Source organism: Agrilus planipennis, unplaced genomic scaffold (assembly GCF_000699045.2).
Source record: "Agrilus planipennis isolate EAB-ADULT unplaced genomic scaffold, Apla_2.0 scaffold243, whole genome shotgun sequence".
Classification (NCBI taxonomy): Eukaryota; Metazoa; Arthropoda; class Insecta; order Coleoptera; family Buprestidae; genus Agrilus; species Agrilus planipennis.
Window position 1 is genome coordinate 260139 of NW_020438952.1, and position 15270 is coordinate 275408.

At 32.9% G+C, this 15270-nt stretch overlaps 3 protein-coding genes across 11 annotated transcripts in view; 1 reads left to right on the top strand and 2 right to left on the bottom strand.

Moving 5' to 3' along the window:
• Window positions 1-2109: 2109 nt before the first annotated feature.
• On the bottom strand, window positions 2110-7999 carry LOC108740655 (protein tramtrack, beta isoform-like). Of its 5 annotated transcripts, none has more exons than XM_018475049.1 (6): window positions 7570-7999; window positions 6720-7030; window positions 6408-6576; window positions 6154-6328; window positions 5730-5900; window positions 2110-5149 (listed from the first exon to the last, which is right to left on the bottom strand). In XM_018475049.1, exons 2-6 carry the CDS (start codon window positions 6950-6952, stop codon window positions 4764-4766), a joined length of 1134 nt encoding a protein of 377 aa, XP_018330551.1. In that variant the 5' UTR covers window positions 6953-7030; window positions 7570-7999; the 3' UTR covers window positions 2110-4763. The 5 variants fall into 5 exon arrangements, with proteins under 5 accessions (XP_018330551.1, XP_018330553.1, XP_018330555.1 ...); XM_018475051.1 differs by lacking the exon at window positions 7570-7999 and adding an exon at window positions 7376-7537; XM_018475053.1 differs by lacking the exon at window positions 7570-7999 and adding an exon at window positions 7321-7537.
• Window positions 8000-8876: 877 nt separating this feature from the next.
• On the bottom strand, window positions 8877-10630 carry LOC108740629 (hsp70-binding protein 1). The gene is made up of 6 exons (XM_018474999.1): window positions 10240-10630; window positions 10002-10188; window positions 9722-9943; window positions 9496-9651; window positions 9111-9319; window positions 8877-9046 (listed from the first exon to the last, which is right to left on the bottom strand). Exons 1-6 carry the CDS (start codon window positions 10432-10434, stop codon window positions 8987-8989), a joined length of 1029 nt encoding a protein of 342 aa, XP_018330501.1. The 5' UTR covers window positions 10435-10630; the 3' UTR covers window positions 8877-8986.
• A 4024-nt stretch (window positions 10631-14654) lies between these two features.
• Window positions 14655-15270, top strand: part of LOC108740638 (TBC1 domain family member 4) — a 97571-nt gene continuing 96955 nt past the window's right edge. For 4 of the 5 annotated variants that reach the window (XR_001938381.1, XM_025974859.1, XM_025974858.1 and 1 more), the window contains exon 1: window positions 14655-15095. Coding sequence is in view for 4 of the 5 variants with exons in the window: in XM_025974859.1 (XP_025830644.1) it covers window positions 14982-15095 (114 nt within the window). In the remaining variant the exon portion in view is untranslated. The remainder of the gene's footprint in view (window positions 15096-15270) is intronic. The other variant, XM_025974861.1, reaches the window with a different exon arrangement.

Consider the following 15270-nt stretch of genomic DNA (forward strand, 5'->3'; position numbering starts at 1 on the left):
AGAAACCAACCTGGCTAAACTATTTAATAATAATAATGTTTATTTACGACCGAATACTGTATACAATCCTAAGTCACGACACAAGCGTTCTATTTACTAAAAAAATATATTGTAGATGGCACTTTACACATACTGTATGTATTATATGTATACAATATAGTAGATCAGGGGTCAATTACGAATCATCCCCATTTTACGTAACCATCCACACGTCCCTTTGAAAACTTATACTCACACACATTTCTCAAGTCGTATAAACTTAATAAATGCAATTTACCGATCGAATTTTAATCGCCTAATTAACTGGGAAAATCGAAACCGTTTTACGAACGTGTGGACGAAATGGGGATGAAAATCCAAAGACCCCAGACGTACAGTATCATTTCATCATGCTTATATATTTACATCACTGGATTAATAATAATTATTGTTGTAAAAAAATTAAGTAAAAAACATACCGAGCAAATATGGCAAAGACGGTTACAAATAATAATAATAATAATAATAAAAATACGTGAGATCGAAAATAAGATACTTCCTAATTAATATACATTTAAAAAAAATGGGGCAGGAACATTATTTTCAGATACACTTAAAAAAGAAAATACTGTAAACGAAAGAAACATTATACTCGTAATGTTAACAGACTATTACAACAAGAAGCGTAATTCACACGATAAAGGAAAAGTTATCAAATAAATAAATAAAGCAGTCAAATGATTACACAATATTAAGTAAGATGAAATGCAGAGCAAGGAAGTAAGACATGGTAAAATAAATGCAGAGGTTCAAAGGAACAAAAAGTGACGTGTGATCTATTCAATGAAAAATGTGTGACATTATACATGACTTAAGTGAATACTTCTTATATCCAATTAGATAAATATCTTTGAAAGACACAAAACTTGATAAGACAATACTTGGCAGCTATCACTCATAGTTTAACGCGTCCTCATAAGAAATATTCACTTCAAATATGGAAACAATTCATCTAAAAGTATTATTACCCAGAAATGTTACTAGCTAAATTATCACTGTCTCTTAAGGTCTTAAGTAAATATCCCAAAATCAATTACACCTTACTTTGCACCTCAAAGAAATGAGAATATAGCATAACAAAAAAATGCCAAATAACTAACTCCGTCAAATTTTCACAAATAACTACATCAGACAAAGTCTAAAGATCTAACTAATCGCTTAATTAATTATTAAACAATTTCCAATAACACTACATGCGAGCGAAAAAATACTTATCAAAAAAAAAAAAAGTGAAAACACAGATCGACAAGACACAAAATACGTATAATACGATGCAAAAAATACCAGAGATAAATGGTTAAGTAGTACTGTATAAAAAAATAAGACTGGGCAGAAATAAACAAAAAATTGACTTCATCATCCATTATTTGGTTGCACAGCTATGGGGCACCTTGCACTGGTGTCTCCGTTAATATACGTTTATGTTTAAGTTTCTTAATTAAATGTATACTTAAAATTAATAACTCAGTCAGAAAAAATCAGGACTAACAATAATGATAATTATTATAGTAACTTACAAAGTAAACTTGTAACTATCATGTATTTAATGTGTATGTTTAAATAATTAAAACACTAACCTATGGTACACTCTATGAGGTCCTGTGCGGTTTTGATGATTTTTTATTTTGTTTACTTCATGAAAAATGTGACTCGCAAAGTGAAGAAATGCACCAAAAAAATGCATAATAATATTTGACAACATGATACGGTTGTGTAAAAAGAATACTGTTATAGCAAAATTAATAAATAATAATTAAAAAAAAAAACGCGGATAGCTGCATTCACTTCTTCAGAGCACCTTAAAAAAAACGTTTGCCTTTTAAGAAACTTACAATATCCTTTTTGGTACTTCTCTGTACAAGGGATCGAATTAAAAAAATGTCCTTATGCATTGGCAGATATGTAGGACTGCAACTACGTTACAAAATCATAATACGTACATATACAGCATGATGGATAAAAAAAATATTTACACACAAATTAAAACTAAATAAGTAGATGCCCGAAAGAATAGCGCAGATTGTCACGTAAAAAAGGCTCAAAAAAAGTTTAAAACAACATTAAAAAAGAAATGTTGTATAGATAGCACACACAGAGTCTTTATATAAAAACACTCCTCCGAAAAACCACGATAAGATTAGTTAATGCAACAAAAAAATTACGTCAATATCAATAATAAATTGCTAAATCAATAGGAAAATGATTGTCTCTAAATGTGACCTTTTTTCAATTATGTTTGGTTTTCCTACGACAAACTAGTGAATAACATCGATCACTTAAAAAAAAGCAGTCAAATCTTGTCTTTGGGACTAGTTTTGATCTCACAACAAACGATACTAATAAATAATTAATATAAGTAGACGTACACAGAAAGGGAAACAGGTATAATGGCAAAACTTACTGTATATGTGTACTAACAAACTAATTTTGATCCTATCGTCAAATATCAATTATTTTTGCTTATTAATTGTATGAGAGTCCCGAATGTCACCTTCAACACCAAAAAAATAAAAAATGGAACAGGCGCTTTCCCGAAAACAAAATGGGAAAACAAAATATTCAATTCATAGAGAAATATCTTCTATAAAATGGATAAACTTCTGCTAGAAAATCAACCAAAGTGTTGTTCCACGTTTCATATTTATTATTTTAATAAATAAATTTGTTATACTAATTTTTCTGTTAATAATAAATAAAGCTATTTAACAGCAGTCACACTACGAGTTGCTTAACAAAATGATACAGACGGTGATAGATACAATAAATGGGCGATTTCAAAGTCAATTAATTTATCGGTTTCTAGTCATATCCTTAATGATACTAAATCCATCAAGGCTCTTTTTGATGTGTAACTGATGATAAACAATGGAACACCAACGAAAAGACCCAAAGACCAAGGTTACACACAAAATCATCTACTAACGAAAAATTTGACAAATTAAACCAAAGAATTGAATGCAGCGACACAACGTTTATGATCTAAAAGTTCAAAGTTAGACCACCTACTGCAAGCCATTGTGTCAACAAAACATTTGACAATTCACCAATTAACCCCCATACGCGATAGTACGGGGAAGGCCAAGTCACAGCAACTTCCAACGTTTAGACTAGTTCTATGATTAGAAACCTACGAGTTATTCGACTTTGGAGTCGCCAATTTGTTCTATAATTCTCTGTAAAAGAATATAGTGCTACCTCAATTTTGAATTTTTATATTTCTTTCATTTTCCCATTTAATTTTCGAAATTTACTTACTAATTTTTCGTATGATAGTAATCGCATGTTTGTTTTCGTTTGCTCTCTGATTTTTCCATTTCACTTACAACCTAACATTTACAAATTTTCTTTTAGTTACACGCTACAATAAAAAAACGTCTAAATCTCAAAACTACAAACTTCTTTTACCATTTACGTATTTTCTTCGTATAATTAGATCAGTAAAATAACCACGGTATTATGTAAGATCACACAAAACGAGAATTATGTTAAAAGCAAATAAAAATAATGATTCAGTTGTTATGTCGACGTTAACAAAGTTTTGGTAGTGATGCTTAAAAAAAAAATAGATGAAAATATTGTAAAATAAAAGATACGCTAAAAATATGAAATAAAAAGAGTAAATATAAAAATAAATGTGATTGAGTGGAGATCAAGCCAAAAGGAGCACGTCAGGACCTGTTTTCTTATTAAACTGGGATTGTATTTGTATACTTCTGGAATTTAAGTTTGTCTAAGAAAATAATTAAACAGGGCACAAATATTAAGCAACCCTTTGATGACCAAAAAAAGCAATAACAAATGAAAATATTAAAGAATAATGCCCTTTTAAGAAGATCCCATTTCTAATGATATAATATTTACAGGGCGACCAATGAGAAAAATATAATGCCTCGGTTATAAGAAAAGATACAAAGTAAATTTTAAATTAGTATCTCCTAAATTTTTTCAAAGCCCTAAAGACATAAAAAATGATTTTCTCGATATGTTTTGATAAATAAATAAATAATTCATGCACATTAAGGCAGATAAAGCAGACAGCTATTTTTTTTTTAACTAATATCTCTCTTTTTCATTGTCAAATTATAATGAGTTTGTTGTTGGTACTTAAATGATTAATTCTTAACAATAAGTTTGCATTATTCTTATTATAGTTTGTTACTCTTTATCGAATTGTTTAAAAAAAGAGGACTTGCCACTTGATATTGATAAATAAAAATCGGATTGTAGGAGCTTTTCTGGTTGTTGTACACCCACTTAATATTCCATACTTTTGTTACGTATTGTATATAAGTAAAAACTGTGATTCTATTGTTAATACTTCTTATCAACTGTATGAAATATATTAAAATGACTAGGAAGACGTCGAAATTATCATTTTTCTATTTTTGTGGTGTCAAAACTGCAATATCTCTCACAATAACCGAGATAAAGAAACGTCTTGTATATATTATGACCTTTATGATACCTACAATAAAAAAATACCATCCGATAAAGCGATCGCCGTAGCTCCTGACAATAAAAATGACAGACACACAGCACACATTACAACACTTGGACATTTCGGCACTACTACACCGTTGTCTATCTGTCTATATATCTTTCTCTCTCTCTCCCAACACATTCGCTTAAAATAAAACGTGTAATAGGTACCGTGTCCTATTGTAGTAGTTGTAGTAATAATAGTATCAAGTAGTAGTTGTAGTATAAACCTAACCTATCCTAGCCTACTTCAGTTTGGAAACGCCGAGCGCGGGTAGTTTGTAATGCACTATGTGATAGGGCGGTCCGATTGGACTGGTGTTGCCGGGAGCGTTGTACGCAAGCGCTGTCGCTCCACCGCCCATCGGTGAGACTGTGGTTCCTCCAACCCCTGCACCACTCATCAGCGAACCGCCGCAAGCGCGTCCGCGCTTGCGCCGCGGTAAGATGCCTTTGCGTGCCATGTAAAAGCGTATGGTTGAAATTGGTATGTTGAACTGGTCACTGACCGTTTGGAAGGTTTGACCGCGGGTTATGCACTCGGCTGCACGGCGCAGCTCCTCGTCCGAACGTCGTATACGACGGTTCGGCACACCCGGGTACATGCCGAGATCGGAGGGGGATCTCGCGTCTAATAGACGAAACGTTGCAGTTATAAGTAACTTACTTTGTATTCAAATAACAATATGAAAAAAATAAGTTTTCTGTTTAACAGTAAACAAATATAAATTATTACTTTATCTTAATAATACGTTTATGTAAAGCACTTTTCTAGTGCAATGTTTTTCTGTTTGTAATTTTTAAATTCTCATGCATACTATTTCAATACTTTAACACTTTTTTCCGTTATAAATATGCAATGTCCATATGGTTGTATTGTTTTTAGAAAATAGCCCTTTAAGGGCCTTATTAACTGCACTAATACAACCTCTTATAAGTGTAAAATTTATACTTAAAGAAAAAAAATAATAACCGTAGGACAATGAAATGTAATCACATCAGTAAACGTTTTTATAATCAGTAAGTATATTTTTTTCGAAAATATGATAGGTATTATCTATTTTTTGCATTAATTATTGACTAACATAAAAACGAATTATTCAAGAGTCTTGGAATAATGTTCATTGAAGATTAAAATAAAAAAATATATATTGAAGCAGTGTCAGAAACAAAAATTAATTAGTTTAAAGGAAATCCTAAAGGAAACATACCTGGACTGCCATCGTACTGGCACGAAACGTTGGCAATCGCGAAATCTGAGTTTTTTACATCACTGTTATTTAACGATGAGTCCTCTTCTAAAAATTCTGTATCCATTATCTCACTATCACCTTCGAAGTATGAATCGTCTTCACCCGTATCATTATTGTGGTCGTTTTCGTCTAAAAATTAATAGAAAACATAAAATAAAGAAAAAAGGTAACACCTATCTAGGCACATAAATAAAATATAGAAGTAATAAAATTGCAAACTTAAAAGCAAGTAGAACTAAACAAAGTAATAAGTAAGTAAATAAAGGTAAAAAATTAAAATTACTTAATTTCAATTTTTTGTAATATGAAAGAATAAATAACCATGGTAAAATAAATAATCAACTTGCATTATTATTTAATTATTGATTTATACCTAACTGACCTTTAATTGGATTTTGCTCGTTTGATTCTGAACATGCAGGTGAACTTTCTGAATTCTCCATCTGATTTTCGTTTTGAGTTTTTTCATCTTTTTTGCATGGTACCTTAACAGGCGATTGCTGATCACTTGACTTAGGTGTAGGGCACTTTTCTCCATTAGAACTTGCAGCATTCATCTAAGAAACAATTAAAATAATTAATAAAATTCAGAAAGTGGTTTCTCAAAAGAAATATTTCTTATTTTAAAGTATTTACCTGTGCTTTTAAGGCTCCCAAATGATGTTGATTTAGCAACTGGTCTGAACCACACAAACCCCTTATTTGTAGGGCTTCTGCAGATTTTAAAAGAGAAGGTAGATCATCTTGCGTAACATTCACTTCTCCTTTGTACATAAAATCTACTAACGACTGCATCTCATGAAATCTACAAGACAAAAATACCTTTACATACCAACAAATAACTTGCTGAATGACTGTAATTTTATTAAACGATAACTAAACATGCTGATGTTAACTGACATGAACTTGTCATTAATTTAGATAGATTGTAATTTTGTAGGTACTTACTTCATATCTTTCATAAAAATTATAGGGTGTTGGCAGGGATTGTCTAACAGTAATTTCTCGAAATATGTAGAACATGCTGATAAGACAACTTTGTGACATTTAAGCATTTCATTTTCACAGGCCAATGTTACATCCACAAAATGCTCCGCAGTCAGAAGTTTTGGGAATGCATTTTGAAGATTTGATTGGTAACTATTCCATCTTACGCAAAATTGTTGGGGTGGTGTTACCATCTTGATTATTTCTTTGTTTTGTCTGATAAACTTATAAACATCCAATTACACAATAAACAAACATTTAGTTTCCTTTATCTGCAACAAAGACTTTTCTGCTTAAAAACAAGGCTTACATTAAACGAAAACAGCTTAAACTAACATATCCATATGATTTCTCTTAACTAACAAATGGTATTTTTGGTGTTTCTTTTATGTTGTAACGCCGGTAAAAATTAAAAAAGGTAAACCACAACATAACCTAAAATACCAAATACGTTTAAAAATGCACGTGAGCCACGGTTTTATAACAAATTATAAACCAAATGTTCAATAAAAGAAAGGAATAAATTATTAAAACAACTTTGGTTAAAAAAACAATCACCTACTAGCCTCCCAATTATTTAAGGAATATACTTTTTTTAAGAGATTCTGCTCACTTACACTATAAAACAGTCTTTGTTTAAAGAATTAGAGGACGAAAATGTTATAATTATAAGATCAACATTATGTAAAATGACGCTACCGCCATTTTGATAAACCCCTAAATTGGTAAGAAAAAATGAACAACAATTTAACAAATTTAGCAACTAAATGGTATAGTGTTCACTTAAAAACATAATGAAACTAATACATACGTTTTCGCCCAACACTTAACCGTCACGAAGACACTAATCTAACAAAAATCATGTGAAAAATCAATACAAAACTTTTTAATGCAAAATCTCCAGTTAAATAATTATATTGCTTAGCAGCACCTATCTAAGACATAAGTCTTCGTTAAACTTTCGCTTAAGATGCGCGCGCGACAATGGTAAGAAATTGGACGTAAGTCGTAACTATTCTTCTTCATCTATAAATTTACCCATCTATGTAGGGGGTGTATTATTACGGTTTTAAGTTAAAACCGAAGATTATTAATGAAATTATCTAATTAATGACCAACCAAAAACTTTTTCAGCTATTTCTGGACATTATTCATATTAAATTAAGAAACGCTAGAAAGGGCTATTGAGAGCGTCAATCTATTTCTGAATAAAATATTTATATATAGACACCGCCATTTTACAGACTTTTCTTTCATACCACATACACACTTATATCAATAAACAATTTGCATATGTAGGTAACTATATACTGGCTGCGTTTTAGACAAGCGGGGGCTTATTATCCATCTAAAAATAAAAACTCATGACACAAATAATTACATTTTTAAAACTTAAATTAACTTCAAATGAAATAAGTATTCAATAATAAGTATGCATCTTAGGATTAAGGGATGAGAAACAAGTAATTTCCAGTGAGTATTCGTTGACTGTAAATATTCCCTTCAAATAGTTTATAAAACTTAATTTTTAGTTATTCCTACGTATGTACCCATAATTTTTTACAAATAAAAGTAAGAAAACAATCGCTAGAAAACTATAAGCAAACGACCAATAACCAAATAATACCCTTTAAAACAAATTACGTAATTGTTGAAAGGGAAAATATCACAACAGTAATCAATAAAACTTTTCAATTTTTCTTAAATACGGCTTCGAACCCGCTGAAGCAATTCTCGCGGGGAAACATTTTTGAAATACACGTACTAGATGACTACGTACAGTATGTCACACAAAAAGAAAAATATTTTGTTTATAAATTCAACGTTCTTTAGGCTAATAAAACGTGACATTTCACAGTACGAGAGGAACGTGATAAAAGTAATTATTTTCGTGGGGAAGCATTTTTAAAATACACGTATTAGATAGTTACTATGTATAGTATGTCACAAGAGAATAAACATGCTGTTTTTAAATTATTTCTTTAAGGAATCAGTTTTCTGTTAATAATGCCTAGAAACACATGTCCTGAAAATTGTTTTTATATTCTATAGGTCGGCAGCTCTTATTAACAAATAAATTTAATTTTGCTTTTATATATTAAGATATAAAAAAATTCAGAAAGTTACATTTTTTTTATTAATTAAATTATCGTGCTTTAATCAATTACAAGTTATTAAATACAAATTAATTAGTTTATTACTGAATCTAACAATACATAAATAGTTATTCAAATTTCAGCTTCTGGATTTAAAATTAAAATTAGCGTTTTACAATATTCCTCTTCTTCCTGAAAAACAAAAAATAAAAAATGCTTAAACATGAATCGTATGGCGATTAATAAGTTTATTTACCTGACTCTCAGGTTTGCCTTTAATTTGTTTTAAGTATTCTAAAAGAACTTCTTCTAATTGATACTTGGGATTTCTGCATTCCAGAATCGCTGCAGAATTATCCTGAACAATTACAAGTAACAACGAAAGTAAATGCTCGTGACTTTCTTTGCGTTCTTTTGAAATCAGCGATATTAATACGGGCAAGTAGTTCAAAAAAACCAGACGGTCTAAATTAAAGAAAAAGTTATTATACACAATTATATAATCAGCTGTAAAGATGCTGTATTGATTATTGTCTTATATTTTAAGAACCATTTAAAAAACTTGTTTTTATAAGAAGAAAGAATGGGGGAATTCCCTTCAAAAAAATCATGTTTCTGCTTTGGTGTGATGATTTACTAACTTTTTGCATCTGATTGTGATTCACATATAGAAGACAACAGAAATGCAGCTTTAGTCCTCAACTTATCATTATCTTTTTGTAATGTTTTCAGCATGATATTCAAGCCCTGGTGCTGGATAAATCTTTGATATCCAATTGCACTGTGTCTGACAATGCCTTAAAGAACATAAAATAGTTGCAATAGAAAGTTAGCTGAAAATGGGTACAGATAATTTTTGTTACTTACAACTAATAGCATATAAAGCCTTAACAGTCACATCAAGCTGTTCATCGGTATCTAGTATTGCTAATAAATCAGCTAAAAGATCTGTTTCCAGGACCATACGTTGGCAGTATGGATTACTTTGGCATAATTCTGCTAGTACACTGCATGCTTCAGCTCTTATTTCTGGCCTGACACACATTAAACATGGCTTAAATATTACGAATCCTCCAATTTTATGGAAATCTGGAAGAAGAAACAATGCCAATTACTGCAGGAAATTTGTCCATTGGGGAAGTTTTACCATTTGCAATATCGATATGATCAATGTGTTCTTTTATCTTCTCAAATGCATTTAAATACCTTGTTATATCAGTTTGATCATTGATTGCTTCAGTTTCTATATCTTTTAATATTTCAATTTGCTCTTTGAGCACATCGATTACATTTATCGTTAAGGATTGCAATGCTTGTTCTAAAAAACGTTTCCTCTAAAAATAATAAAATTAGAAAACACTTGATGCTTTAGTATGTTAATTTACTTCTTCATCCATAGGGCCAATGTGAGAATCATGTGTAGGGTCTTCAGCTTTGGTTGCCTCCATTGCAAAACGTAATAAACCTTGGAGGTTTGTTGGTTGTGCTGGTTGAGGAACATTGTGATCTATATTTGATCTTGGGTATTCTATAGCACCAGCAATTTTGTTTTTATCATCTGATTTTTCTATTCCAGGCATATTAATATTTTTTTTGTTAAAGGGAAGAACTGATTAGTGTTTCTAAAGTATCAGGTTCAGAAAACCAAAAAAAATGATCACTTTTAAACAAATACGGGTTTTCTTTAAACTGTAATTTTTTTAAATATAACAGGCGCAACTATATAAAATACTTTCTAGATCTTTCGAGTAAAAAACTGACGTGCAACGTAACTAGGTTAAGTTAATTTTACTTTTTGTTTTTCGTTCATTTGAACTACTATCAACCATAAAGTCAAATTCCTATAGATCAGAAAGGATGTTAACTAAATGCTAAAATACATAATGCACAGTTCGACCAAAAAAAAACGAACAATTAATTATAGGAGAAACTAAACTATTGCTGAAATCTAAACGTTGAAATAATTTATTATTATTTTCTGATCTTTTTATTGTCAATTTTCACTTGTCAGTAGTCCTAGAGCGGCCTAAGGTAGAGGGGATTTACTCGAAGACACCTTTCTGCTTTCTCAAGAATTCAAAGTACTCGTAAGGGTGGCTGAGTGTTTAGTGTTTATGAGGAGTTCCCCTCTTCTAAAAAAATGAAAAAAAATACCAGTTGGTAAATGAAGACAGGTCAATTTGTTGTTACTAAATTATGGATTGAGATATCGGTTTTTTTATCCTAAAATGTAATAGGTGATTAGAAATCTGTCTGTAATTTAGGTTTTTAATGTCAATTGTTCCTCTTCCAATTTAACCTTTTTATTGTGTTGACTAGAATGAGGTATTTGAGAGTGGTATTAGAAAATCTGCGTACCCAGATATGTGTCAAGTATGAGTGATTCTTCAAACGCACATTAAGTAATTCCTTGGGATTTCCCAAATTGGGCGTGAGACACTTGAAGACTCGGTGCCTGATGTGCTTAGTTAGCGTGGGGCAGCTTATGGGAATATTTCAGAACTCATATCCTCATTATTGAAACGACAGGAAGGGTTCGTTGTTAATCCCAGTTTATTCTTGTGGCTTCGCAAATCTTCGACTCCTGTAAGAATTTTCACGATGAACCATGTATTTCTTCTTGCTGAGGTTGAGGATTTACTCTTCCCAGTCTCTACAGTTGAGTGAATTAGAGACGATGACTTTTGTTTGATTGCACCATGGTTGGGTCTTCTCACTCTTCCTACTTGCAAGCACCTCTTTTTCAGCTTCAGAGAGGTGATTTTAACCGGTTGTTACATTCTTAATAAATACGTGGAGAGGGGAGAGGGGAGGGGTTAAGGTTTCCGTTACGTACCGATTTTAGAACAGGAAGGTTCGCAGCTCTGATTCAGTGTAGTCCGATAGCTTGGTACACAATTTTTTTTTTTATGTTTTTGTGAAAGAGGGGAAATCTTCAAAAGACACCCAGCCGTCTGTACGACTGGGTAGTGTCGGATTCGCGAGGAAGAAGTCCTCAAACCTTCCGACTAAAACCCCTTTACCTTAGGCCGTTCTAGGACCAACTAGGGTACACATAATTAGCCGTACACAAATATTAGAGCAAGCAGGACTTATGGGCTGACAAGAAAGTACCGCCACTGCTGTCCGTATATATCAGCAAAACTACTTTTGTCATCCTAATAAACGAATTTCACTGCTTTGCAATCTGACACCACATTTTAATGTTGATTAGAAATTGTAATTGTTTAATTAAAAGTAAATTATTATTACAAATTTAAAAATTTCTTCTGAATTCAAATCTACAATGTTTACAATGCACGTGCTACTTAAAGGAATGGGGTGGTGACGGGTCTGTTCAGGACTTAAATTCACGCTACGTGGGGGGAAAAGGAAGTCAAAAATTCATAAAGTTCTCTAAATTACGGACAACCCCAAATGCTATGCCTAAGGTCGCTTCTGGTCCGATTGACGATTGTGTGTTATGCAATTATCACCCGTATTGGAATGATCATCCTAATTTTCCTAGAATTATTATTAGAATTATTGTCGTGTCTTAGTTCATGCTCACTAAGTCAGGACGGAAGGAGTAGTAGGGATACAAAGCAGAAGATAGCGCAGGGTCGTGTCGCCTTCAATAAAAAGAAGTCACTTCTATGTTCGCGAACGGTTAATTTAGGAATTCGGAAAAGGTTGTTAAAGGTGAATGTTTGGAGCACGGCGCTGTACCGGAGCGAAACATGTGGGCGCGGCGGAAAAGAAAAAGTTAGAAGCGTTCGAAATGTGGTGTTATAGGCGAATGACGAGGATAACGAGGGTAGAGAAGGTTAGAAATGAAGAGGTATTAGAAAGAATAGGAGAACAGGGGACTCTATAGAAGTCAATACAAAATAGGCGAAATAGGTTGGTAGGACACCTTCTCAGGCATAAAGGTCTAGTCAGAGACATATTAGAGGCAGAAACAGGAGTGAGGAGGGATAGAGGTAGACCTAGGTTAGATTATTGTTCGCAAATAGTTAAGGATGTGGGTTGTTCTAGTTTTGGGGAAATGCGAAGTTTAGCTCAGGATAGGAAAGAGTGGAGGTACGTGTCCAACCAGTCCTAGGACTGATGACCCTATGATGATGATGACTTATTTCATGCATTTATTATCGTTTAAGTGATAAACAATTGGAGGTTAAAGAGAAGATCTTCCAGCCATTGTTCCTGTACCAGGTTTCTAGGAGTCACTATTGTCATCATCATGGGCGCAACAACGGGGGAGCCCTAAGATGCCTATACACCACCTGATTGATGGTGGACACCCGCACCCATTAAAAACCCATGTTTTTTAAAACCTTCTTGACCCTAATGAACGAGTTAGGTAGGTAAATAAAAGAAAAACTACTTTTTGTAACTGTTTAGGGTTTGCTGTTAATAAGTCAAGGATAACTTGAAACTGAGTCAGAGTAGGAGGAACAGGTTCCATTCTGCATAACCACCGTGTGAGACATAACTGACGAATAATTTGAAAAACTGAGCTTTCAGAAGATAAAGCTACGTTTTTCAAACCAGCTTTAAATTTCCCACTTCGATTTCCAAGTTTGTTAACAGCAGTAAGGGCGGATAAAACTAAAGGGCTGCTCATAGCTATGATCTGTGCTGCTAAGTTGGATGCATGAGCGGTAAATGTAATCAGTTAGAGTTTGAGTTATTTTGATAATGGCTTGAATTCCGTTGTAATATTCTGACATACGTATTACCTGCCTCATCGTACACCTGACACCGTAAGTAATCTGTAGATAAATTAAAATCTCTCCTTTGAGATTCGAGGGCACCCGCTCACAAAATTGAGTTGTTGCGCTCATGATTCCGCAATCTCACTTCCTTTTAGGCTATTAGATACTGTGATCCCAGATGCGATATTGCTGAATATGCTGTGCGAATACTCCGCATCTAGGACATTGACCAGTAGGTACTTGTTTATAGTAGGTACTACCTTGGTTTATGTTGTCAGTCTATTGAAGGTTTGATGGCAGTTCTCCAGTTTCCAATAGCCTAGACTTTGTTGAAAACCTTTTAAGGGCATCCAGAGTGCTTTTTTCGTAAGTGCTTTTACAGATACGCTGGCCGATTCCAATTCCCTTAGTACCTACTAATTCCTGGATAGATCCATGAACTACCTATACATGTATCTAAGTCTCCGTCATACGGAATAGAAGTCTTTTCCAAGGAGTATTAGGTACTATTTAGTTTGCGAGTGGAAGAGATGAAGGGTATTGGTGCGATCAGGAGACATCTCTATGAATCCTCCTGTGGTGATTATAATTTTGAAGATCGACTTCCCCTATGTCCGACCGCTTGTTTTTTATTTAATTTTAATAGATTATTTTCCTCAACCACCTTCATAGTCTTTAATCTTTTAACTCCCTTTCGTTTTACCCCGTAAAGTACAAATTACTTTCGTACTTAAATCTTTTTAAAACTTTTACCAAAGAAAAGATAAAAACATTGGAGTGCAGTTATAAGGCAGCAATTTCAATTAAACCGTATCTGAAAGTTTAAATAGGAAAAGCAAAGGTGGGGATAAAACAATCGCCTTTCGCCTTTTGTTGCTATAGTTAGAACGAATGATAACGTAAATTTGGCAAAAACCTACTACATCATATACCTACGATAAAAGTTACGTGCAATATATTTCATCGTCACTTTTTTCTATTTTCATCGTGGTAAAAATATTAAAGAACGTGACCGATAATGCGCGAATGAGCGAGGCCATGTCGAATGACCTTGACCACATTCTTCGATTGTTGTTGTTTGTTTAATATCAGGTGCAGCCTGCTTAATTAGTCGACGACTAGATTCAGAGTTTGCGAATCGTTAAAAAAAAATTGTCTTCCGCGCCTCGTGTTTTATACGAAGAAAATAAAAAAAAAAACGCGTACTCAACTTTTGGGACCACGACGTTATTGATTTTCTTCGCACAAGTTACGTCGCTTTGAAATGGTCGTTACCCTCCTGAAAACATTGGGGTGCCGTGTCTTACCCTCTGTTGCGGGGTGAAATAAAATTCCTTAAAACATACTGTAGATACACGCACTTGGTGGCACATTTTTTACGTTAGTTGGTGAAAGTGGTGCAAAACGTGCAAATACAAACAGAGACAAAAATGAAGTTGATATCAGTGAATTATTTAGGGTTTACTGCAATGGACAGAAGGTTTTCCGCCCCCATGTTACCCTGGATAGTGTCGGAAATCAAAAAGAGAGATTATATAGAACGGGTACGAATATTATTTCTACTTAATAGTCGTTTAACAATTTCCCTTTACTTGTTTTCCTTTGTATCAATTTACATTTATGTTTATAAAGTAACATGTGTCGCACTTCAATTAATAATAAAATTGATACGTTATGTTAATTAAATAGGCATTACATTATAGTGACTATTAAAATCAT

Excerpts from the sequence above, each read along its gene's own strand:
- LOC108740655 (XM_018475049.1), bottom strand. The coding sequence starts at position 6,952 with ATGGTAACACCACCCCAACAATTTTGCGTAAGATGGAATAGTTACCAA. Across the intron at positions 5,901-6,153 it reads CGAGCAAAATCCAATTAAAG|ACGAAAACGACCACAATAAT; the intron begins GTCAGTTAGGTA and ends ATTAATTTTTAG. Across the intron at positions 5,150-5,729 it reads CCAGTACGATGGCAGTCCAG|ACGCGAGATCCCCCTCCGAT; the intron begins GTATGTTTCCTT and ends TTCGTCTATTAG.
- LOC108740629 (XM_018474999.1), bottom strand. The coding sequence starts at position 10,434 with ATGCCTGGAATAGAAAAATCAGATGATAAAAACAAAATTGCTGGTGCT. Across the intron at positions 10,189-10,239 it reads TTGGCCCTATGGATGAAGAA|AGGAAACGTTTTTTAGAACA; the intron begins GTAAATTAACAT and ends TATTATTTTTAG. Across the intron at positions 9,047-9,110 it reads AAGGCAAACCTGAGAGTCAG|GAAGAAGAGGAATATTGTAA; the intron begins GTAAATAAACTT and ends TTTGTTTTTCAG.